At 64.7% G+C, this 24759-nt stretch overlaps 1 protein-coding gene across 1 annotated transcript in view; it reads left to right on the top strand.

The window, feature by feature from the left end:
• Positions 1 to 24230, top strand: part of FOXK1 (forkhead box K1) — a 53001-nt gene extending 28771 nt beyond the window's left edge. The window contains exons 2-9 of the mRNA XM_002723065.6: positions 8360 to 8545; positions 15030 to 15186; positions 15624 to 15770; positions 16227 to 16420; positions 16964 to 17130; positions 17214 to 17498; positions 18359 to 18583; positions 19109 to 24230. Coding sequence (XP_002723111.4) covers positions 8360 to 8545; positions 15030 to 15186; positions 15624 to 15770; positions 16227 to 16420; positions 16964 to 17130; positions 17214 to 17498; positions 18359 to 18583; positions 19109 to 19389 — 1642 coding nt within the window. The 3' untranslated portion in view covers positions 19390 to 24230. The remainder of the gene's footprint in view (positions 1 to 8359; positions 8546 to 15029; positions 15187 to 15623; positions 15771 to 16226; positions 16421 to 16963; positions 17131 to 17213; positions 17499 to 18358; positions 18584 to 19108) is intronic.
• The last annotated feature ends 529 nt before the right edge of the window (positions 24231 to 24759 follow it).

The raw sequence follows: 24759 nt of genomic DNA on the forward strand, positions 1-24759 counted from the left end.
GTGGCTTGACCCGCTACACCACAACAGGGCTGCCCCCCCATCGTTGACCTTTTTTTTTTTTTTTTTAGATTTATTTATTTATTTGAAAGGCAGAGTTACAGAGAGGCTGAGGCAGAGGCAGAAAGAGAGAGAGAGAGGCCGGCACCGCGGCTCACTAGGCTAATCCTCCGCCTTGCGGCGCCGGCACACCGGGTTCTAGTCCTGGTCGGGGCACCGGATTCTGTCCCAGTTGCCCCTCTTCCAGGCCAGCTCTCTGCTGTGGCCAGGGAGTGCAGTGGAGGATGGCCCAGGTCCTTGGGCCCTGCACCCCATGGGAGACCAGGATAAGTACCTGCCTCCTGGCTTCGGATCAGCGCAGTGCACCGGCCGCAGCGCGCCGGCCGCGGTGGCCATTGGAGGGTGAACCAACGGCAAAGGAAGACCTTTCTCTCTGTCTCTCTCTCTCACTGTCCACTCTGCCTGTCAAAAAAATAAAAAATAAAAAATAAAAATAAATAAATAAATAAAAAGAAAGAGAGAGATCTTCCATCTGCTGGTTCACTCCCCAAATGGTTGTAACGGCCAGAGCTGCACTGAATTGAGGCCAGGAGCTTCCTCCTGGTCTCCCACATTGGTGCAGGGACCCAAGCACTTGGGCCATCTTCTACAGCTTTCCCAGGCCACAGCAGAGAGCTGGATCGGAAGCGGAGCAGCCAGGACCTGAACTGGCACTCACGTGGGATGCCGGCACTGCAGGCGGTGGCTTTATCCGCTGCACCACAGCACCGGCCCCATCACGACTTTGTAAGAAGCTTTGGTGATCTTGCACTTGCTGCTCCCGATGAAAGAGTGCTTGGCACTGGGGGTTCTCAGTGGTGGACATGGTGGCATTGCTGAAGTAGCTCGTGGTGCCACGCGGCTGCGCTGAGAGCGCGTTGGAGGCCCCACCCTGTACTGGCTGCAGCGTTTCTGTAGTGGACAGCTCCGACTGCTCTTTTCTGACACCAGACAGCCTTGTTTTGTTGAAAACACGTGAGGAGGTTTTGTGCTATGGCTGTGTGTGTGTGTGTGCGTGTGTGCGTGTGGGGAGACAGTGACTCGGTGGCCTGTGCTGTGGCCGAGGTCCTGGTGCTATGGATGTGTGTGTGTGTGTGCGTGTGGGGAGACACTGACTCGGTGGCCTGTGCTGTGGCCGAGGTCCTGGTGCTATGGATGTGTGTGTGTGTGTGCGTGTGGGGAGACACTGACTCGGTGGCCTGTGCTGTGGCCGAGGTCCTGGTGCTATGGATGTGTGTGTGTGTGTGTGTGTGCGTGTGGAGACACTGACTCGGTGGCCTGTGCCGTGGCCGAGGTCCTGGTGCTATGGATGTGTGTGCGTGTGCATGTGGGGAGGCAGTGACTCGGTGGCCTGTGCCGCGGCCGAGGTCCTGGCTGGGCTCCAGCCTCAGTGGGCACCGGGGCTGCTCTCACCTTTCTGCCCTGCTCTTCTCACAAGAGGGCTCCCTTGGCATGGATGCTTCATGGTCCAGGATGGTTGCTGGTGCCCTGGTCATCACCCACCTGTCCCTGGCAGAACATGGGAGGCAGGCCTGATGGGCAGCAGCCCACACCTGGGAGTTGTCTGTCCACCTTCAGAGTCTTCCCGGGCCTCTCAGCAGGCTGTGCTCACTTTCCATGGGGAAGGTAGTCTTTTAGCTGGGGTGTGGCCACCCGGAAAAATGGGGGGCTGGGGAGGGACGGTGGGTTGGAATGGCAGCCCGCCCTCTGGGCTCCCCCAGCAGGAGCCTGGTCGTCTTGTGAGCCAGCCCTGTGCCCCACCCCCAGCTCAGCCTGTGCTCACAGCCCCCTGCCTTTCCTTGGGGATGATATCCCTGGGTGGGGGCGTCAGACCACCGGCCGATAGCCGTGGGGCCGGCAGGGATCTCTCCCCATGGCAGCCCCGCCGCCCTGCCGGGCAAGGCCTCATGTGAGAGCGTGAGAGCGGGGCTTGCTTTCTCTTTCACTTTCCTGTAGCTTTCTAGCAGCCTGAGGCCAGGTTCTGTGTCCACCGCCCGTGCCCTGCTGGCCTGAGCCGTGGCGTGGGGGCGGTGCCTGGAGGGTGAGGAGCAGGGGCTGCCTGGGCCTGACCTGGACCCTCGGGTGGTCCTTGCCACCCGCAAACCATTTCTCAGTCTTTGCAGACCCACGGCTTCCCAGGCTGGTGCCCCTGTGGGGGAGGGGAGGGCTGTGCCTCTGCAGTGGGGGGAGGGGGGAGTGGCCATGCCTCTGTGGGGGATGGGAGGGCCGCGCCTCTGTGGGGAGGGGAGGGCTGTGCCTCTGCGGGGGGGGGGGGGGTAGGAGGGGGCCCCCAAGCTGGTTGGTCCCCCGCGTGGTGCTCTGCAGCTCTGCCTCCGAGCCAGCCAGACTGGGTATCAGGAAGAGGAGTGGCTCAGAGGCAAGGAAGTGATCGGGGCGTGCTGGCCCCACCCTGTGCTGTGTTGACAGACTGGCGGCTGTTTGAAACATGCCTGGAGCTGTGGCTGAGGGATGTCGCCCCGCCAAAGGGGAGGGCTCAGGGTCGCTGACCTGGCCGGAACGCCCAGCTCCTGCCGGGGAAGGGCTCCCGCAGGCTGTGTGGGCACCGGCGGGCCTCCTGCCTCTGGGCTCAGCTCTGAAGGCTTGTCCCGGCCAGGGTGGACAGCACTGGGCTCCGTCCTTGGAGGTGGGGATTCAGAAGCAGCCTGGAGCGGGTGGGTTCCTGCCTCGCTCTGCAGGGTAGGGGCTCCTCCTGCTGCTTGTCCTCAGCCTCCTCTGGGGCCTCTTCCGGAACTTTCCCCAGCAGTGTGAGGTGCTCACCCACGTACCTGCCTGGCACACAGTGCCTGGCGTGTGTAGCACAGACGTGCGCCCTTGACTCCCTCCCGCCCAGTCCACAGTGCCTGGCGTGTGTAGCACAGACGTGTGTGTGCCCTGACTATCATGTCCCTGGGGGAGCTCCCGCCCAGTCCAGTGCCTGGCGTGTGTAGTAGCAGACATGCATCCTTGACTATCGTGTCCCTGGAGGAGCTCCCGCCCAGTCCAGTGCCTGGTGTGTGTAGTACAGACATGCACCCTTGACTCCCGCCCAGTCCAGTGCCTGGCGTGTGTAGCACAGACGTGCGCCCTATCATGTCCCTGGGGGAGCTCCCACCCAGTCCAGCGCCTGGCATGTGCAGTACAGACGTGCACCCTGACTATCATGTCCCTGGGGGAGGTCCCGCCCAGTCCAGTGCCTGGCGTGTGTAGTAGCAGACATGCGTCCTTGACTATCGTGTCCCTGGAGGAGCTCCCGCCCAGTCCAGTGCCTGGCGTGTGTAGTACAGACGTGCACCCTTGACTCCCACCCAGTCCATTGCCTGGCGTGTGCAGTACAGACGTGCACCCTGACTATCATGTCCCTGGGGGAGGTCCCGCCCAGTCCGTGGCCCCACCTAGAATGGAAGCCACACTCAGCCGTGCGCCCAGGGCAGACTGAAGCAGAGGTGACCGTTCCTTTCCTGATGGCTGTGGGAGCCCCCCTCCGCCGTCCCCCCAAGTGGCCCCTGCTCTCCAGGAGGCAGGCAGGGCTGTTGTGAAGTAGAGATGGCCACAGCGCGTGGCTTCCGACCAGGGTCAGAACAGAGGCCAATCCCTGTGCCAGGGACCACCCCTGTGTTAGTGACGCTTTGGTCACCTGGCAGCCTGGCCCGGGCTGGCAGCATGGATGTCCCTGGTGCTAGACGGCAGTCCTCGCGTAAGCCTCTTAGCATAGACATGGCCTGGATCTGAGCCGGTCGGGGCAGCCCCCACGCCTGGGTGTGGGCACGCGGACGCCTGCCAGGCCCCTCCCTGTGTGCGGGGGCCTGTGATTCTCCAGTAGGGGTGATATGGGCAGGAGCCCCGCAGGGTTAACAGGGGGTCAGAGGAAGCCGGTATCCGTGGTGTCCGAAGCCCGTGGCTGTGGCTGCATGTGAGCTGCAGAGCTGGCTTGTGGGCATCACCTCCCAACACTCAGTTCCCAGAGGACTTCCCCTCAGGGCAGCCCCTGTGCGCCTGCTGGCCTAAGCTGTGGGCAGCAGGTGTGGGGTCCCAGGAGTCAGAGGAGGAGCTGCCGGGGGAGGGCACTTTCTCCAGATCTGCCCAGCAGAGGATGAGGATGGCACAGCAAACAAGCGCCGACCCCGTGTCCCCAGCTCCGCCTGCCCCCTAGCCACGGAGCCGGGAGCGGCCTTGACCCGCCCGCCGCAGGCGCCAGGGCCCGGCCGCTCCCCGCTCCCGCTGGCGACCTTTGCATCGTTGGGATTTTCTTCTGCACCAGGGACTTTCTGGCCTGTTTGGTTTTCCAAACTGTAAAGTTTGGAAGCTCAACTTGGTGGTTTTTTTTTTTTCCTTGCTTGTTTTAAATTGTAGAAGGCCCCCAAGGAGGGCCGGGGTCCTCCCCCTGGCCTGCCCTGTGCTGCTGGCTGCCCCGAGACTTGGGATGTCTGAGGGCCAGGTCCCCTTCCCTGTGGGCAGCCGGGGAGGGGCCGCCTCCCAGCTTCCTCTGTGGCCCTCAGGCTTCTGCAGGAGCCGCCAGCAGCGGGCTTTCTCCGGGACCTGCCCATCGGATTTCCCGGGGCCCTGGGCAGCAGAGACCAGGCTGCTGGAGTGGCCAAGTCACAGAGGCCAGGACATCTGGCAAACGGGGATGTGCCTTTGTTGCCGCCGCTGCAGGGGTGTGCGGGTGCTGCCAGGGGGGACACTCGGCTCCCTGGTGGGCTCTCTCGCCCCTCGTGCGCCCAGGTACTGCTGGGATGGAGGTGCAGGGTTAGGCAGCCCCGGCCCGGCCGTGCTCACATGGCACGAGGAGCCGCTCTGTTTCCTTCGTTCCAGCTTCAAGGAACTTCACCTGGTGACTTGAAAACCTGTGCCGTGGGAACACAGAGAGCGCAGTCCCTTCAGAACAAGGGGCCACACCCCGTGCGCCGCCTCACTGCCGAGGCTGTGAGGATGCCAGGCGACACCGGGCCCGGCCACTCGCGGAGGCTCAGGAGGTGGCCAGGTGCGGTTCCGCTGCACCAGTGCCCGCACTGGCTGCTGCATTCCTGTCGGGTGTCGGGCCTGGCCGAGCCTGGGCCGCTGCCGCCTTCGGCTCTTCCTGGTGGCTTTGTGTCTGTTTTCCTGAGCTGCCCTGGTGACCTCCTGGCTTGTCTGACGCTCAGTCCTCGCCATTTCCCCGCACTCTGACGGGCACCCGCAATGCCACCAGCCTCGTTTGTCCCAGGAGGGAGGGTGCTGTAGCCACGTGTAGGGAGTTTTTAATAGATATTTTAGTTAAAAATGTGAGGTTGTCAGAAGTCTTCAGTTCAGCAGTTTGATAAGTAAAGTTTCTTCCACAGCCATGTCCTGGACAGCCCTGTGTTTCTCCGGGGTTCCTTCATGCACAGACCTTCAGCGCCCGTGGCATTCTGCGTTCAGGCCTCTCCCAAAGGGGCCTGGCCCCAGAAGGCCGCCGAGCGTGGCCAGCGCAGCTGCTGGGAAGGCGTGGGAGCCCAGCAGCCTCCCAGGGCTGGCTGGACCAGCTCTCAGCCAGAGCCAAGGTGCCTGGCCCCGGGGGAGGGCGGAGCAGCTCCCTCCCAGGCCCCAGGGCCCAGCAGCCTGGCTCGGGGGTTGGTGCACAGTGAGTTTATTTATGTTGGGGAAAGTAGACAAAGCTGGAATGAAAAAAACCGAACATGGCAGTTGGGGGTGGGGAGGTGGGTTGGGCTGGGAATGGCTCGCGGGGCCTGGAGACCTGCCCGTGTAGTGCGGCCAGAGCTTGCGCCTGTGCCCCCTCCTCCAACTTGAAGACCCCCTTGTCGGGGCGTACGGAGTTGTGCAGCCGCCTCCACCGTTGGCTTTAGAACATTGTCATCCACAGAAACCCTGCACCCCTGCCCCCGCGACTCGGAGCCACTTCCTGCTCCCTGAGTGGGGCAGCAGTCTGGGAGTCCTCCCCCGGGGCAGGTGGGCTTCCCCACGGTGGGGACCGCACGTGGCTGGGTCACGGCCAACCTCGAGTCAACCTCGGGTCGTCCCCGCTCCATGCTCCCCGTGTCCTCTCCTCCTCCTCCTCCTCGGCCGAGGTGCCTGCCTCAGGGCAGAGTGAGTCAGGAATTGCGTTTAAAGTAGCTGTTACGTGACTAACAGGGAAGTGTTTGCCGGGAAGGGGCTCTTGCATCAGGGAGCTGCCCTCGCCGGCTGCGCTGGGCAGCGTGTGTGCACCTGGAGCACCTGTGCGCGGAGCAGCTCGAATCTCCGTGTGTGCAACGGAGCTGGTCTCTGCCGTTCCGAACACTCCCCCGTTTTGTCAGCCAGGGGAGGCGGAGCGGCGGTGAGCCCTGGTCCACCTGCCCGGTGCCTCCACAGCCTCTCCTGCTGGAGCCAGGAGAAGGCCATGAGGGTGTAGGAGCTGGGAGGCTTTTGCCCGTGGTCAGCCAGCTCCAGCTGGGACCACGCCCAGCCCCCCCCCCCCCCCCCAGACCCTGGGACACAGCCACGCCCCCTTCCAGGCAACCTTGAGGACTCTGCGTGAGCTCCCAGAGCACAGAGAGGGCGCAGGGCTGTGCCTGGGCCCCTGGCAGGGGTAAGACGGCAGACAGGGCCTGTTTGTTCCCTGGCCGCAGTGCAGGGAGTTGGGGGAAGGAGCAGAAGCCGTCCTCACGCTGGTGGGGCAGGTGCATGTGCACATGTGTGGTTGGGTGGGGGCCCTCTCTCACTCAGGCTGGCTGCCTCAGACAAGGCTCACCTTGGTCCCGGTCAGGGCCCCCAGGCCCATCCCCACACGGACTCAGGTGGGTGCTGGCTCTGGGACCTAAGTGGCCGTGACCTCTGCCCCGCAGTCGCTGAGGCGAAGCCACTGTGCTGCAGGGAATGAGAAGACCAAAGGACACGCGTGTGAGCGCAGAGGAGAAAATGGCAGGGTTTTATGAACAGATTCGTTCATTTACTGGAGAAGCAGAGGGAGACACAGAGGTCTTCCATCTGCTGGTTCACTCCCCGAATGGCTGCGCCGGTCAGGGCTGGGCCAGGCCGAAGCCAGGAGCCTGGAACTCCATCCGAGTCTCCCACATGGGTGACTGGGACCCGAGCACTCGGGCCACCACCCGCTGCCTTCCCAGGGCACACATTAGCAGGGAGCCGGATCAGACCAAGCCCTGTGACCGAGACACAGGCGGCCGAGGCAGCGTCCTGACTGCTGTGCCACGCGCTGGCCCCAGGAAATTGCAGGTTCTTTTAAGTCGCCTTGAGTTGCCCTTTCAGCAAAACCCGAGTGTGACGTCAGCGTCCAGACCCCGCCCCACCCTGCCAGGCTGAGACCGGGTCTCCCAGACGCTCCCTCGCTGGGACAGATCGCAAGTCCTTGTCCCAGGGACCGTGAACCCGGTGTCCGTGGTCAGCGGGACCCGGTGCTGTCCCGACCCTCTTCTCGGTCTGTGTGAGAATCAGCCTGGGCCGCTGGGCCAGCCGAGGTCACTGCCTTTGTCCAGGAGTGGGGTGAGCGGTGAGCTCCCGCCTGCCCCGGCACAGAAGGCCCCAAGGCCTGTCCACCAGCAGAGCTGCCCCTTCTTCACCTCACTGTCAGCAGATTCCGACCTCATCATCAACCCTGGTTTTCAAAAGCTGTTTTCACCAAGAGTGGAAGGAGTGTTTGCTCGAGCGAGATTTGCGGTAGATTCGCTGTTTAAACACTGCTGCAGAATTTAAAATAGAAGCAGACCACGCGGCAGCTGCCCCGAGGATTCCCAGAGCAACACCACAGAGGGCTCCCACCTCTCAAGTGTCAGTCCCTTAGCAGGATCCGGGGCCTGTCCAGGAGTTCCCGAGTGCCTGGGTGCCCCTCACTGCCCATCTGGTCGGACAGCCTTTTCCAGACCCGGGCAGCCGCTTCCCTGTCCTGCGCCCGAGCTGGGCCGTTAGCGGCACTGCCGAGTGACTTACCGGGGAGGCGAACCATGGCTGTCACCCCCCTGTTCATCCAGGCACGGTGGCGCTGACGGTGGCGTCTGAGGCCTTGCCTGCTGCTGGGGTCGGGTTTGGAGGAGCCTGGAGCTTCTTCCCAAGGCTGTGACTCCCACCTGGGGGTGGCAGCAGCTGCGTGGTAGACAGAACGTGGCCATGTCTGGGACCTCTGGGAGGTGGCATCGTCGGCATTTGTCTGGGGATATTTATATATCTCTGCTCACATGCACAGTGACAGGACAGCTGATGTCAGAACAGGCATGCAGAGAGAGCCCCAGAGTGACCGTGACTGAGAGCCGCGTGCCAGCGGCCGGGGCTCGCGGGGGTGTGGCTCTGCCGGCCGGCCGGCGGCTGCCACCTCTCCGCGCTCCAGTCTGATCCGCCGCTCTGCCTCCTGCTGCAGGTGCACTTTCCGGTTCCCCAGCACGGCCATAAAGATCCAGTTCACGTCTCTGTACCATAAAGAGGAGGCCCCGGCGTCCCCGCTCCGGCCGCTGTACCCCCAGATCTCCCCGCTCAAGATCCACATCCCGGAGCCGGATCTCCGGAGCATGGTCAGCCCCATCCCTTCCCCGACCGGCACGATCAGGTAAGCGGCTCTGGGGTGGAGGAAGCGGGTGCGGTTCCAGGGTGGGGAGGGCGGCGGGAGCTGGACCTGGCAAACCCGCTCATGGAGAATCCCCCTCACTTAGCGCGTCTGCAGTTCCAAGTTTTGTCCATTAGCAAGCACAGGCTCTGTTTGGTTCAGCTTTGAGTCACTGAAGTCGTTTTAAAGTAATGTGTGTGTCCCAGGTTTGGTGAGGTTTGTTTTTCTAAACTTCGTCTACGGAAACTCTCTGTGAAGTCTCAGAAAGCAATCCGAAGCTTGAAGACGGGCGGGTTCTGCAGCTTTCCTTCCGAGACAGAGATAAGCCCCTGGGAGGCTCCCGGGTGGAAGCTGTCACAGAGCCCGGGGGCCTGGCCGCTGGGGACATTCCCGTCGGTCCTGAACGGGTCTGTGGGCCATGTGCGTGGGAGGCTGCGTGTGGTCTGGAGGCGCAGGTGCACGGCTCCTTCTGCCGCTCGGGCGTGATCAGCAGAGCAGAGGTCGGCTGGTGGCACAGGCAGCTCCTGTCTCAGTGTTACTGGGGCTCTCTGTGGCCCGAGGCGCCACCTCTCATGAGTCCCGGGACAGGAGGTGACCGGAAGCTTCTCCTGTGGGCCTCGCCGCCCCTCCTGGCAGCTCATGGGTAGAATCACCTGTGGGCACTGTTGTCATCCTGCGTGAAGTTCTCTTCACAGGCCGGGAATTGTCTGCTCGTGGATCTCGTGAGCGTGCAGCAGAGTTCAGGACGGCCTTGGGGAAGTGCAGGTCTGGACCTGTGTCGGGTCTGGCCACGCGTGTGTCACGGACCATGTCTCCCTGTGGGGGGGAGCAGGCGAGGAGGAGCACACCTGGCCCGGCACACAGCGCGGTGCCCGCAGGGACGCCACTTCTCCGTCTGGTTTCAGATCTGTGGCCGTAGCCCTGCTCCCACACCCAGACCGGAGCCCGTGACCCCGCTGTGGTCTCAGACGCAGGACAGGAGGCCAATCCTACATGCTGGCCGCTGCGTCGCTCACTGTCGCTCACTGCTAACCTCTGCTTACTCAGACCCCGGGGAGTAATCAGACGTGGACACAAAGCTGCACGCAGGAAGTGACAAGGCCACCTCGGAAACAGTCTGCGGCTCCCCAGAAAGGTTGAGCTGAGGTTCCCACGCGGCCCCGTGGTTTCCTGGGTCCCGGGGGCCACAGACGCCGGCGGTGGCCACACGTGTTCACGCGCATGGTTCCCCGCAGCCCCACGGGGGAAATGGCCCCGAAACCTGCCGGCTGAGAGGGTCGGGCAGCAGCCCCAAGCCTGACCCCACACAGGCAGGCGGTGGTTCAGAGGCAGGGCGTGGAGGGAGGGGTCCGGAGAATGTTCTAGAATCCGTGGTGACTGCACGGCTTTGCGAGTGCTGGGCTTTGAGGGAAGTGTGTAAGGGAGTTGCTCAGAGTGTTAGACCTCACGCCTGGGTCAGCCTTTGCTCCTGGCCACCCGGGTGCAGCCGGTGCGCCGGGAGGCTGGGGTCGCGGGTGCCCCCGTCGGCCGCACGCCAGCGACTGGGTTTGCGGACGGTGGCGACTTTGGGGCCTTCCGTTCAGTGTCACAACCAAGGAGCTCTGTTTACATCCGTTGATCTTAGCTCTGTGGAATTCAGGCGAGCTTTGAGGTCTTGCTTCTGTGTTTGACTTTCTGCGGCAGGGCGGGGCCCATGTGTTTACAAACATCTCGGCTCGCCGGCCCCGCCCGGTGCTGCGCCTCCCTCCCGGCCCCGCCCAGGCCCCGCCCAGCGCTCCGGCCCCGCCCAGGCCCCTCCTGCTGCTGCGCCTCCCTCCCGGCCCCGCCCAGGCCCCGCCCAGCGCCGCGCCCCCTCCCGGCCCCGCCCAGGCCCCGCCCAGCGCTGCGCCCTCGCCCAGGCCCCGCCCCCAGAGCCCTGCGCTCCCTGGCCCCGCCCCCCGCCCCGGCCGACAGCCTCGCCTAATTTGGTGCGCCTGCCCCGCGCGCCTCCCCATTGGCCCGCTGTGTGGCTGCCACGCGGAGGCCTTCTGTGGGCTGGGCCCTCCCTGAGGCAGGGTCGGGATTGGCTGCCGCCCGCGGGCGCGTCCCGCCCTCCCGGCCCGGCCCCCTTCCGTGTTCCCCGGGGCGGGGCGCGTGCCCCACCCCCGAAATGAATGACCCAGCCTGCAGCGGCTCCGCCGTCCGGTCCGGCAGCGCTCTGATCTCTTTTCCATTTAGGGAAGGATAAGCTGAGTGGTCATTCCTTAGAACAGCCCAGGGCCGTCTGGGGGCTCGGAGAGGAAGCTCCCGGCTTCCCGGGCGGCCCGAGTTGGGGTCTCTGCGGGCCAGGCCCCTGCCTCCCCGCGGGAAGCCTGGTCCCGCCCAGGGGCGGGGGTGGGCGCTCGGCCATCCGCCCCGCCCGCGCACCTGCTCCCTGTTCCTGCCGTATCCCTGGGGGCGTTCCTGGGGACGGGGGCCCTAAAGCGTGGAGAGTGCTGTCTCCCCACGTCCGCCCAGTGAGGTTTCCTCCCTGGTGTGGGCCCGGCCGTTTCTTTAAAAAAAAAAATATTGGCCGGCGCCGCGGCTCACTAGGCTAATCCCCCGCCTTGCAGTGCCGGCACACAGGGTTCTAGTCCCGGTCGGGGCACCGGATTCTGTCCTGGTTGCTCCTCTTCCAGGCCAGCTCTCTGCTGTGGCCCGGGAGTGCAGTGGAGGATGGCCCAAGTGCTTGGGCCCTGCACCCCATGGGAGACCAGGAGAAGCACCTGGCTCCTGCCATCAGATCAGCATGGTGCGCCGGCCGTGGCAGCCATTGGAGGGTGAACCAATGGCAAAAGGAAGACTTTTCTCTCTGTCTCTCTCTCTCTCACTGTCCACTCTGCCTGTAAAAAAAAAAAAAAATTATTTATTTATTTGAAAGTCAGTTACACAGAGAGAGAGAGAGAGAGAGGTCTTCTGTCCACTGGTTCACTCCCCAAATGGCTGAATGGGTGTAGCTGTGCCAGACAGAGCCAGGAGCTTCTTCCTGGTCTCCCACAGGTGCAGAGGCCCAAGGACTTGGGCCACCTTCCATTGCTCTCCCGGGCCACAGCAGAGAGCTGGATCGGAAGTGAAGCAGCTGGGACTTGAACCAGTGCCCATATGGGATGTGGGCGCTGTTTCTGTCTTGTACTTTGTCTTCCTTCCCCCCTGGGCTCTGTGTGGTGAGGTCCCCGCGGGCCTCTCCCTGGCCAGGCCCACACCCTGCCAGGGCCGGGGAGGGGTCTCTCCTGCCGAGAACTGGGTCTGGAGCCCCTCACCGTGGGATTCTCTTCACCGTCCTGGGACTCTGTTCCTGATCTGCTTTGTTTTATCGGGGAGCACCCATCAGTCACTGCCTGTGGACGGGATACGGGGGAGTGCCTCTGTGCACTCCTGGGTGGAGGGTTCTAGGTTGTGGGCGTTTTCTGTCCAGCCTATAATCATCTTCCGGCCTGGAGGGACTGATGCCGCTCTGTCCCCATCCTCTCCCGAGGCTCAGGGCCCTCCTGGGTCCCTGCACGTGCGGTGACCCCAGCGCGGGCTTGGGAGCTGTTCCCGCGCAGCGTTTGGGCTGGGCGAGCAGGCCGGGCCTCCTGACCCGCGGCTGTAGGAAGCGTCTCCTCGCCCTGTGTGGGTTTCTCTCGGGCTCTCGGAGAGCTGGGCCAGCTCCCCCGACCTTCCTGCCTGCCTCCCCTTTTGTCTCCATCGGCCATCCTGGGAGATGTCCCGAGTCTCTCCTTTCGTTCTTTATTGGATTTAAAACCTTTTTCTTTTATTGTTCTATTCATTTTTATTTGAAAGAAAGAGACGAGAGAGAGAGAGAGAGAGAGAGAGAGATCTCCCATCACTGGTTCACTCCCCAAATACCTGCAACAGGCAGGACTGGGCCGGGCCAAAGCCAAGAGCAGGAGCAAGTTCTGCCTGCATCGGCTGAGTCGCTGGTCTGGGGTGGGGCCCCCGGGGGCCCAGGAGGGATGCTGAGTAGCCATGGTCAGCGAGTCTGCCCTCCCCCAGGGACGTCCCCTGATTTGCTCCAGGCGTCCGCACTGGGGGCAGAGGGCACAGAATCCCCCCACCCCCATGGAGGCTGTGAGCTTGACCTACAGCAGTGCGCCCTGGCCTGGGGCTCTGGCCGGGGAGGGGTCCTGGCACCTGACTGACAGTGGTTCCTGGAGGCCAAGACTGCAGGGGGGTGAGCGAGGGCCTGGCTCAGGATCGGTGCAGAGCCGTGGGGCGGGAGGAGGTTGCCTGGGCCTGGGTGGCTTCTGTAGCCCATCCCGGGGTGGCCCTGGGCGCCGTCGGGCTGTGCAGCTGGCTGCTTCTCAGACTCAAGCAGCACTGAGCGGCACTGCCTCCCTGCCTGCTGCCCATCAGCAGTAACGCCGGGGACGTCTTGGACGGTCCCAGAGGCAGCTTGGAGGCCTGGCTCCTGCACGTGGCTGAGGCTGTCTCGGCCATGCAGGCCGTCCTGGTGGGACCAGGCTATGACTGTTGGCTCCGGGCATGTCTGCCCTGCCCTGCCTCCTTGCCCGGAGTAGAAACGTGGCCCAAGATGCGTCTGTCCCCGAAGGGGCAGCCACGTCTCACTTTGTACCCCCTGGCGCCCTGCACTGGCTCCATGTGGTGCTTAGAAGTCACGATGCTTGGCCTCCACTTCTTGCCCCCTCCCCCAATCCAGAGCCCCACGCACCTGACAGCTGGGGGCAGCTCTTCCCCTTAAAGCATGCAAGTCTCTGGGCCCGGGGTCATACGTGGGGTCTGGGGAGGGCCCCGGATGTCTTGGTCAGTTCTCCCAGACAGCCCTACCGTGTGAGCCTGGGAGCTTGGATCCAGGCCCCTCCGAGGCCTGGGATGCTGGGGCCTGACTTCTGCCCCGACCTTCACAGTTTCCCGCCTGCTGGGCCCTGTACCACGCTCGGCCCTGGCTTCAGGCAGAAGTGGGGGCGGCTGAACGTGTGAGCAAAGCCACGCCTCGGGCTTGCAGCAGCATGTGGGCCGGGAGAGGACACGCGACGTGGGCCACCCCTTGCCACCCCTCGGCTGTTGTCTGCGTTTGGAGTTCTCACGTGGGCACGGCAGCCTCTCCTCCGGGCGTGAGGCCTGCATGCGGACGTGCGTTTCCTTCCCGCACACACCCAGGGTCACGAGGCGCCCGCCATGAGCTCCACCCAGCCTGTCACCAGGAGGCAGCTGGTGTTCCCAGTGTGACACGCGGTGTGGTGTCTCGGTCGCTCATGTGGGTGCAGGCGGTGTGGACGGGTTGTCTGGGCACGGTGAGCGGGAGCTCCGTGCAGGCTGCGGCCTGCCTGCTCCGCTCCGCGCTGTGCCTGGTGGCACTCGGCTCCCAAGTGGCTGCATGTGAAATGCCTGGTTTCTGAGCGTGGGTGCTGCTGGTGGGGAGCTCGTCTCCCTCCTCTCCCTGCCCCCCATAAGCTTGGGCTTCGTGTTTAGGGTTCAGAGTGAAATCCAGAAAAAGTCTGTTCCCTGTGTCGGATGAGGCAGGTGTGATTGTTGACTGAAGTCTCCTACGCATCCTGCCACGTGGGTGAACCTGGTGGGAGAGGGAGCCAGCATGCCCCTTGGCACATGCCCGGTGCTGCCACTGTGGTCGTCTGGCTCAGTGCCAGGTTGCTCCCGGCCGTGTGTGTGCTGCTGGCTTCCTGCAGGAGGAGACGGACAGTGGCTGGGACCCCCGTCCTGGGGCCTGAGTGGGGGTCCCAGAGGAGGTGACAGCGGAGCCCCAGTGTTGGGGTTAGGGAGGAGCCTTGGTGTTAGGACAAGGGGTGGGGGGAGGGTGTTCAGGCAGGGTGGCAAATGAGCTTGCAAGGCTGCTGGGGAAGGCATGGCCTTCAGTGGGTCTCAGTTCTCGGGGTGGGGGGAGTGAGGTCGCACGCGCGCTGCCCGGGGTCCCCACACCCCCAGTGACCGTGGAGGGGGGGGGGACGGTCCCAGGGGTGCTTTCTTCCTGCGTGGTTGGTCCTCTCAGCATTCTGATTAAACACCAGATTCAGACTCGGAGCTTGGATGTGGTTGAGCCGGTCTTCGGTAACTGAGGGCCAAGGCTTAGCCATCAGCCAGACGCAGCCCCGGCCCCAGGAGCCCTGCGTTGTCTTAGCTCACGGGAAACGGGACGTGGACGGGGTCTCAGGACCAAGGTGCCTGTGCCTGGCTGTGCAGGAAGTCACCCTGGAGCTGCCCTTTCTCATGGCGCCCCCGTGTGGACAGACATCAGCCAGCAGCCCACATGGGAGTCCCTGCGGAGTGGGGAAGGCAGCCCAGGCTGCAGGCTGACCTGCGTGGTGGGGCAGGATGGGCCACACACCGTCTGTGGCTGCACTCCGTGGCCCCCTGTTGGGGCTGTCCCTGTGGTCGTGCCCCGCCCCCACACAGGGTTACGTGGCGTGATGACAGTCATGTATGGAGAGCGTCGAGGGCCACACGCAGGCTCCTGTCCGTGACTGAACTTATTTGTGTTCTTTGCTCTCAGCGTCCCTAACTCCTGCCCGGCCAGTCCACGTGGAGCTGGGTCCTCCGGCTACCGCTTCGTCCAGAACGTGACCTCGGACCTGCAGCTGGCCGCCGAGTTTGCCGCCAAGGCCGCCTCGGAGCAGCAGGCAGACGCGTCCGGAGGCGACAGCCCCAAGGTCTGAGCCCTTCCCGCCCTCCGCGCCTACTGACCAGGTCCGGGCGGGCAGTGGGCGCCGTGCGTGGCTACGTGCGATACAGCCAGTGGGGAGCAGCTGCCCGTGCCCCCAGGTGGGGGCCCCTCCCACCTGCTCCTGGCCGAGTTTCACCGTGGTGGTGGAGAAGAAAGACACGTTTTCCTTGCGACCTCGTGTCTTCGTCCGTTTGCATCTAAAACACAATTCACTTGCTGAGGAGGCCACGTTCTGAGTTCTGGAATGAAGCCGAGGAGGGCCTGCTTCTTCCTTTCCGGGAGGCCCCGCGGCGGATCCTGGCCTAGCATGAGTGCCCGGCGGGCAGCTGCACACGCTGGGGGGAGTGAGCCGCGTCCTTGGTGTGGCCGGACACGCACGGGCAGGGGTCTGAGGCTGAGCCTGGGGTCCCCGCCTCTCCTCAGGACGAGTCGAAGCCGCCGTACTCCTACGCGCAGCTGATCGTGCAGGCCATCTCCTCGGCCCAGGACCGACAGCTCACGCTCAGCGGCATCTACGCACACATCACCAAGCATTACCCCTACTACCGCACCGCCGACAAGGGCTGGCAGGTGAGGCCGGGCGGCGCGTCCGCCGTGCCCTCCTCGGGTCTTCCCACGGCGCTCGCCCTCCACACCCAGGGCCGGGGAGGGCGGGCTAGGCACCCCGCACACCGCCCAAAGCAGGGGTGGGAACGCCCGGCCCAGGCTGGGAGACCACCGGGTCTGGTGCTGCCAAGGCGGCCGCAGGCGGCCCTTGGATGCCGTCCATCTGCAGCGGGCACTTGCCAGCGGATGGTGTGCGTGGCCCGTGGGTTAGTGGGCGCCAGGCGTGGTGGCCCCTGCCGGTATCTCAGGACGTGTGTCGAGCCCTGCACGACGCCTTCTCCCTGTCACTGACAGCCCCCTGGGCTTGGCCTTGCCGTTTGCCTTTGTAAAGACTGGTGGTTGCTGGTGACTTGCGGGGAGGAGCCACAAGCCTGGCCCGTCCCCACCATCACCGGTGACTCGCCCCATCTCCCCCTGCAGAACTCCATCCGCCACAACCTCTCGCTGAACCGCTACTTCATCAAAGTCCCTCGCTCCCAGGAGGAGCCGGGCAAGGGGTCTTTCTGGCGGATCGACCCGGCCTCCGAGGCCAAGCTGGTGGAGCAGGCGTTCCGGAAGCGGCGGCAGCGGGGCGTGTCCTGCTTCCGCACCCCCTTTGGGCCCCTGTCCTCCAGGTGTGTGTCCCCTGTGGCCCGCCTGGACAGAGATGGGGGGTGGGCCTAAAACCAGCCTATGGGCAGGGGGAGGGAGAGCACAGATCCTGGCACAAGGAAGCCGCAGCGGCACCCTCCCGGACCACACACGCAGCCCTAGGTGCTCAGCCGCCTCCCCGGGGAAAACCCGCACCCCACCCCCACCCGGACTCTGCGCTTTCTGTCCCCCGCCATGCTGTATGAGGCTGTGTTTGTGTTGGGGTCTGGCCCAGTGACTCCCAGGGGACCAGTCCCGTGGGTCCTGTCAGATGGCCCGGTGACTCCCAGGGGGCCGGTCCCGTGGGTCCCGTCAGATGCTGGTGGTTTTCACAGCGCCTGAGCCACCTTGGGGTGTGGCAGACAGAGGGTGCTTTCCAGGAAGTAAATGGCGCTGACCAGGAGGCTCCTGCCACATGGCCCCACGGAGGAGCTCCAACGCCAGGGTCCCTGTCACCGCCGGGGCCTCCCTCCCTGGCCTTGGCAGGCGTAGTGTGTCACCTCCCGTGTTCTCTCCCTCTCCCGTAGGAGTGCTCCCGCTTCACCCACCCACCCTGGGCTCACGTCCCCTCGTTCCAGCGGCCTGCAGACGCCAGAGTGTCTGTCCCGGGAGGGCTCGCCCGTCCCACATGACCCTGACCTTGGGTCAAAGTCAGCCTCCGTTCCTGAGTACCGATATTCCCAGAGCGCACCCGGTAAGGCTCGCTGGGTCCCCTCAGGGACGTGGCAGGGGAGGGCCGGGGTGCTGGTGTCACGGTCGCTCTCTGTCCCCTCCCAGGCTCCCCCGTCAGCGCCCAGCCAGTGGTCATGGCTGTGCCCCCCCGGCCGTCCAACCTCGTGGCCAAGCCGGTGGCCTACATGCCGGCCTCCCTCGTGACCTCGCAGCAGCCCTCGGGCCACGCGATCCACGTGGTGCAGCAGGCCCCCACCGTCACCATGGTCCGCGTGGTCACCACTGCTGCCAGCTCCGCCAACGGGTACATCCTCACCAGCCAGGGCTCGGCCGGGGGCCCCCACGACGCAGTGGGCTCGGCCGTGCTGGACCTGGGCGGTGAAGCCAGAGGTAACGTGCCCCCGCTGTCCTTTTGGGAGCCTGTCTGTCCACCTCCACGCCGTGCAGCCCAGGTGCCCCCTGCTGGTGCCCCCCCAGCTGCCACTGAACTAGGGCACGGGGTCCTGCATAGAAGAGCAGTGGCCTGGTCAGAGCTCCGTCACACCCACAGTGAGGAGTCGCGGGGAGACGTAGCTGGGGTTTCCCGTGGAGCCCTGGCCGCAGGGATGGGGGCCAGCGAGTGGTGCCTCCTGCTGGGCAGTGCCCGGGGTTCCGGACAGAGCCAGGGGAAGCCTGCGTCTGGCTGAGTGGTGACGGCGTGGCTCTCCGAGCACCGCGGGGCAGCACGCCACCTCCTTCTCAGGTGCCCTCTGCAGTGGCCATGTTTGAGGGGTTCTTATGGCCCTATTCATTGTTTTCCTTCAAGCCCTGTTACCTGTTTCCTCTGTGGGGTGTCCTTTTTTTGGTTGTTGCTTTTCATGATTTATTTATCTAAAGGAGAGAGGAGAGAAAGCTCTTGCATCCACTGGCTCACTCCTCAAATGCCCACAGTGGCTGGGGCTGTGCCAGGCCAAAGCCAGGAACTTGGAACTCTATCCAGGTCTCCCAGGTGCACGCCGGGGCCCATGCACTTGGGCCATCGTCCACTGCTTTCCCAGGCGCATTCGCAGAGAGCTGGATAGGCCGTGGAGCAGCTGGGACTCAGCCTGGTGCTCGCACATGGGATGCCCGCGCCAGGTGGCAGCTTAACCCGCCGCACCGCAGGCCAGGCCCCAGCTTCCTCCCGGGAGCCCGTCCTCCCAGTCCGTGGCTGGGCACATGGGCATGCTGGCCTCGTGGGTCCACAGTTCTGACACAGTTGGTCCCCACAGGATTGGAAGAAAAACCCACCATTGCATTTGCCACAATCCCTGCGGCCAGCCGGGTCATTCAGACGGTGGCCAGCCAGATGGCCCCTGCGGTCCCGGGACACACGGTCACCATCCTGCAGCCGGCCGCCCCCGTGACCATCGGGCAGCACCACCTCCCCGTCCGCGCCGTCACTCAGAATGGAAAGCACGCAGTGCCTACCAACAGTTTAGCCGGCAGCGCTTACGGTGAGCCCAGCCACTTCTCCATGCCCTGCACCGCGCACTGTGCACGGGGCCGCCCCGGGGCGGGAACGGCTCCCAGCATCGCCGAGCGGCCGGCCCGAGCGCTGGCTGAGGCCTGCTCTGTGCCAGCACTGGGGTCGTCACAGTTAGTGCCGAGGTGGGGTGCTGATGGCGGAAGCCAGATGCCCCTGCCATGGAGCTCAGGCCCGGCCGGCGCAGGGGGTCCCCAGGGTGGGTTCTCCTGGTGGTTCAGGGTAGGGCGATGTGAGAGGTGAGCCTTCTAGTAGGCCAGAGGGTCCAGACGGGCGGTGGCCAGGGAAGGCCCAAGCCCGGGCCGCCTGGCAGGTGGGCAGGGAGGGGCCAGTACCCCAGCCCCACAGGGCAGAGCAAGGCTGGAGCCAGCCGAGGGCTGGGCCTGGCGCTACTGCGGCCGCTGGGTGATGAGCCCGCGGGCTCCTCCGTGGGCCGTTTGACCGGTGGGGGTCCTGGCCGGAGTTCCCGAGTAACCTCTCCCTTCTCCTCTCCCAGCCCTCACCAGCCCTCTGCAGCTGCTCGCAGCCCAGGCGAGCTCGTCCACGCCGGTGGTGGTCACACGGGTGTGCGAGATGGGGCCCGAGGAGCCAGCAGCAGTGGGCGTGGCCACAGTCACCGCCACCACCACCCCGGCCACCACCACCACCGCCTCTGCCTCTCCCACCGGGGAGCCCGAGGTCAAAAGGTCCCGGGTGGAGGAGCCCAATGGGACTGCAGGCGCCCAGGCGGGGGGCAGCACAGCTGCCAGCCCCCCGGGCCCTGGCACCGGCGAGTGACGTCACGGCCCGCGGAGTGGGACTCACGCCAACAGCAACTCCCGAGCCGGGCCCGACTCTGCCAACGGCTGCACTGGGACCGAGGAGAAAGCGCTGCCGCTGCTGCTGCCCGCCCACGGCCCGTGCTGCGCGGGCAGGCGGCCACCCGCCGCCCGGCACGCTCGGCCCTTCCCGTCCCTCTCCCATCCTCCCGTGGTTCAGACAAAACATAAATGCATTCAGACCCCGACTGTGTACCCTGGGATTCTTTGTCTCTGTTTCTTCTCCCCCGGCACCACCTTCTCGCCCCAGGCCTGTCTGCCCAGCATGGGGAGAAGGCAGCAGCCCGGACCCCAACGAAAGCAGCAAGAGGAGGCCGCCGCCAGCAGGAAGCCCCTGGCCCAGCGTCCCGTGTGGACAGAGCAGCCCTCGCCCCCCAGGAGGACAGAACTGAACCGCAGCGTGGCCAGGCCGAAGCGTTGCCCGGAAGGAGGCGAGGGGCCGTCCCTGCGTGCACAGGGCTGGCGCGGGCAGGAGAGGCGGGGCGTCTCCCTGGAAGCCGCAGAGAAAGGATCAGCATTACTTGGGAGGTGGGCGGGCGGTCCGATTTGGCCTTGGACCCCGCGTTTCTTGTTTGGCTCACACATGGCATTGAAGCTCCCCATACCCCTGAGACGGGCACCCTGGGGACGCGGAGTTTCTGAGCTTTCCGTCCACACGGCCCGGGGTTCTGGCCCCGTCCGGCGCTCGGCAGGGAGCCCACCGCTCTGTGTTAACTCCAAGAAAGGCGGGTGGCTTCCCGCAGGGGCCCTGCAGGTGCGGCTCCCTGGATGGAAGGTGAGCCCAGGGCCGGGGCTGGGCGTCCGCCTGCTGCACTTCGTCGTCTGGAAGAGTGGACGGGAGCCGAGGGCTGCAGCCGTCCCCAGAGCCAGCTCCCTCGCCCCTCCTCCGGCCGTCGCTGCGGCGTGGGAATGGTTGCTTCAGCCTCGAGCCCAGGATCCCTGGTCGATCAGCGGAAAGAAAACTACCTCCCACGCCCCTCGTGCCCGCCCGGCTGGGTTTGCTTCTGACATCGTGAGAAACGGAAGACAGGACGCTGAGGAAGTCGCGTGAGCTCCGGCCGGGAGCAGGAGTCGAGCCACAGCCTCCCCGAGACTTCTGGAAGGGACCCCACGCTGCCTGTGGCCACAGCCGGAAGCAGCGCCGCCTCCGACCCCTGCTGAGAAAGCCAGAGCCCTCCCATGCCTGCACAGTGAGGGGCCGCAGCATCCCGCCCGAGGTGGGCCGTGCCGGTGTGTGCGGGTCGGACGTGTGAAGTCGGCTGTCCGTGACGTGCGCGTGGGCCGCCCTGTGTGGGGTTTCAGAGGACGGGGGGCGGGAGGGGCAAGCCAGGCAAGCCGCCGTGCACACCGTGGCTGGTGTGTGTGTGTGTGTGTGTGTGTGTGGCCGGGTGCGCGAGGGCAGAGTGAGGGGGGTTCCAGTGCGGCTCAGGTCAGAGCACTGCCCGTAGTGCTGGCCGCGTCCCTCCCTCCCTCACTGTGACGTACCCCGGAGCTGGCGGGGGCTTCTGTGGTCTGGGGGCTCTCTCCCTCGGGGAGGCCACCCTGGTCCACGCGGGGTGCGGACCTGGAGCCCATTGTCCTCTCTGCTCGCTCGCCCTTGCATGCCTGGCTTGGGGCATCCTGGTCCCTGTGCCGTCTGCCATCCAGGGGAGGGTCTCGCTGCTCGCTCCGGCTCCCGGCACAGCAGGGGCAGCCAGGGCAGACACCGGGTCACGTCGTGGGGCTGCTGAAGGACCAGGAGGAGGGGCTGAGCGAGGCTCATGCCCTGGGGGCTCGGCTCAGCTCAGCCGGCTGGGGCCAGGGCCCAAGCTGTTCTCCTCTGGGTTCGTCAGCAGGAGGTCTTCCAAGGGTTTTTGGTCATCTGACTGGGTCGTGTGCCTGGCTCACGCTAGAGCCTGACCTGGAACTGTGGCTAGAGGCCCAGGACTAGCCAGAGCGCCCGGCCCGAGGAGGTGACTCCAGCCAGAGGCCCCCCAGTGCCTAGTGACCACACGAGGGCCTCCCAGCCACAGGGAGGAGCCCAGGCCAGGGGACCAGAAGGCCACGCCCCTCGGCTCTGAGGCGCCCGTGACCGCCCCGCACCAGACAAGGGCCAGCATGCTGTTTCCAGGATGGTAGGGGTCAGGGGCAGGTGAGCCTCCTGCCCGCGCCCGTGGTCCTGCTCCCCAGGAGGGAACGGATTTGCCGGGGCTCCCCCTCCCCTGCAGGCCGCCTGTCCCCAGAGGCATTCAGCCAAGGCTGGGACCCAGCCACCTGCCCCTGGGCCTCTGTCCCTCCCCGGTCCTAGCAAAGCTCAGCAAATGCTCCTGACTCCTCCCAAACCAAGCAGGGGCTCCCAGGCGGAGCCGGTGGGGGGAGCAGCCCCCACCCTGGGCGGGGGGGAGCAGGAATGAGGCTGCGTCTGAGCAAACAAGAAAATGTGAGAGAAAAAGGAAGGATTTCCCCCGGCTTTCAGAGGCGAGGAGTCGGTTCTCCACGGGACACTCAGTGCCCACGTCCACCCCGGGGCCCCGCGGAGCCAGGGCGCCCGCACAGGTCACAGAAATGCTTGTGACTGCAGGCGAAGAGCCGGCTGGACGGGAGCCCCGTGCACCGCCTGGGAGCCGGGCTGCCGGAGGCCGGTGCCGGACCTCCACCAGGGCTCGAGGCTGGTAATGGCCGTGACTTAGGCTGCACCTGCCGCCCTGGGGACAGCGTGGCTCCACCTTGGGGGTGCGTGTGGGACAGGCTCGGGCGCACGTTCCCCGCCGGCCCCCACCTGTGTCTCCCACGGCGTCCCCCGTGTCTCTGAGCTCTCCCTCTGCCCTTGTGTCTGTCCCCAATTCGGGTTTTCAACGCTCAGGACGTGGTTCGCAGCAGCCACACGCTGATGCTGTACTAGAGTTTGGTGCAGGACACCTGCTGCTTGCGATTTCATCCCCTACCAAAGCTGCTACCCTTGGTGACCGGGGATCGGCGCTCTGCCGGCGTCCCGGCTGCCCCAGCCTCTGTGGGCAGACTTCCCGCGCATGGCCTGGGTGCCGCGGGCCGGGTGCGTCCGGAGAAGGGACCGTCCTGCCTGGAGCTGCTCGCTTTGCCCCCACCCCACCCCTGAAGTTCCGGCTGCTTGGGAGAGGGGTTTTGAGGTAAAACCATTTTTTCTGAACTGAAATAACCAACGGACCCACCTCACAGACTCTGTTTAGGGAAAATGCTCTCACGAAAGTCCTCGCGGGTTGCCTGCGTCCTCTCCTGGGGGCAGGACTTGGTCCAGCTCTGCTGCTGGAGCGGACGCTGCAGAACCCCGTGCAGGTGCCGCTGGGCATGTGGGGTGCATGGGAGCCCCGGGGCTGGTGGGAGTCCGTGGGGGTGAACACAGAGGATGAAGGCAGCTGGAGAGGCAGAGGAGGGCGGGCAGCAGGAGGCCCCTGTCCCCCCACGTGGCGGATCAGCCCAGGCAGGACGGCTGCAGCCAGTGCTCCGGGCGCTCTTGCCCACCGCAGGGCAGGCCTGGGGTGCACCGCCTTGGCCCGAGCCTCGGGGTCCCGGGCCGGTTCTGGGCTGAGCACTCGCTGTGTCATAGGCAGCTTCCCGGGGGCTCTTGGCAACTGACCGCTGCCCTCACAGTCAGAAAGTAGCGAGAAGACCGAGGGTCCGGAGCAGTGGCCCCTGGCTGAGGGGGACCCTCCAGGGGCCAGCGGCAGCTGCAGGGGCTGTGGCAGACCCCAAGTCCCTCTGTCACCTGTTTGCCTCCTGCCCTGTTACCTTCAAAGTCAGAAGAGTCTGGGACCATCCCAGTGCTTACGGGTGCTCTGCTGTGCATGGGGCACGGGGCCCAGGGTGGCCCCCGGGCAAAGACCCTGTCCTGGGAGCAGCTTCTAGAACTGTCCGCCAAGGGTGTCGGCTGAGCCGGAGTAAGAGCCGTGACTACATAAGTAGCCGTTTTATTGTCATGAGTTTTCCCCGTGCACGAGGCTCACCGGCCAGCGTGGATGTGAAACTGTGCCACGGCTCCACGTTGTCGGGTTAGCTGGTCCACGTTCGTTCTCCTTCTTCTTTTTTAAATCCATAAGGATGGGGGTTTCAGATAACACGTTAGGCCCCCTCTGCCCTCCATGTCCCCCTTCAAGGTGGCTTCACTTCTGTGTCGGGAGGAGTGGCGGGCGCTGTGTCCCGGGTCTGTCCCCAGACTGAGCTGTGTCCCACAGGCCCACGTGCGGGAGGGAGACTTTTTGTTCCTTACCTGAACGAGGATTCTCCTGTAAAAATAATTCGGGGGGAGGGGCGGGTGTTCAGGGTGAGTGTGTGAGAGAGTGTGCGAGTGTGTATGAGTGTGGTTTTTTTTTTTTTACAGTGACGTATTTTTTTTTCACAATATGTCTAATAATCAGCGCTTTAAAAAGCAGTGGTATCCTAGCAGGCGGGCACCTTGGTTCCAGGGCTCGGGCCATGCGGGTCCAGTCCCGGCACAGCGCCCACCCCACGCCCACGGCCGCCCACACCGGCACTCGGGACAGAAAGCCGCCAGGCCCACGCCGGGTGCCTTCTCACTTCCGTGGGCTACAGTGTTTTTTTTTTTTTTTTTAATAAGGAGCCATACGTTTTTTTTAAAAAAAAAAATTCGAGCTCTGAATGTGATTTCTAATTGTATCAGACGTTAATGTTTTAAAGCTATAACGAAGTTTAAAATTTCTACCTTTTCCATTTATTTTAACTGTTCTTTTTATCTATTAAATTGTTGGATGTGGATGGGGAAGTTTTGTTTCTCCTCTTAGCATTTGTTTCTATAACCAGAAATAAAATTATCTATGAAAGAAACGACCTTGGGGCTCCAGGTGGTCCTTGCGCGTGGCGGTGACCGCCGGGCAGCCGGGTCGCCCGGCCCGGGCCGTCCCGGGGGCAGGCGCTGGTGCGGCCTCGCGTCTCCACCGGCCCCCCTCTCCGGTTCTGCGCAGCGGCAAACCCACAAGGCCTCGGCCGCCCTCGGCAGGTGGCCTGGGGGAGCCTCCGCTCTGCACCTGCGCACGCACGTCTCCGGGCACTGACCCAGAGACCCGGCCTCTTCCCGCGGGGGCCGGGCGGGGCTCCCGAGGGCTCCGCAGCGGGGTGTTCGGGGTTCACACCGGGCCAATCCAGGCTCCTGCCCGCCTGGAGGCCCCGTGAGCATCGCAGGATCCTCACCAAGGCCTTGGAGCGCGCGTGGCTTCTAAAGCTTTGTGCTCCGAAACGGATGTCCGCTCCACTGAGGCTCCCTTGTGTCTGCGGGGGCGAGAAGCAGCGGCTTCCCCCAGGAGCATCGCTGGCCGCGGTCCCCCTTCCAGGGTCATCACTGCACGTTTGCTCCAGCGAC

Source organism: Oryctolagus cuniculus, chromosome 19, assembly GCF_051225735.1.
Source record: "Oryctolagus cuniculus isolate XC-2025 breed Fujian yellow rabbit chromosome 19, ASM5122573v1, whole genome shotgun sequence".
In the NCBI taxonomy this organism is placed as follows: domain Eukaryota; kingdom Metazoa; phylum Chordata; class Mammalia; order Lagomorpha; family Leporidae; genus Oryctolagus; species Oryctolagus cuniculus.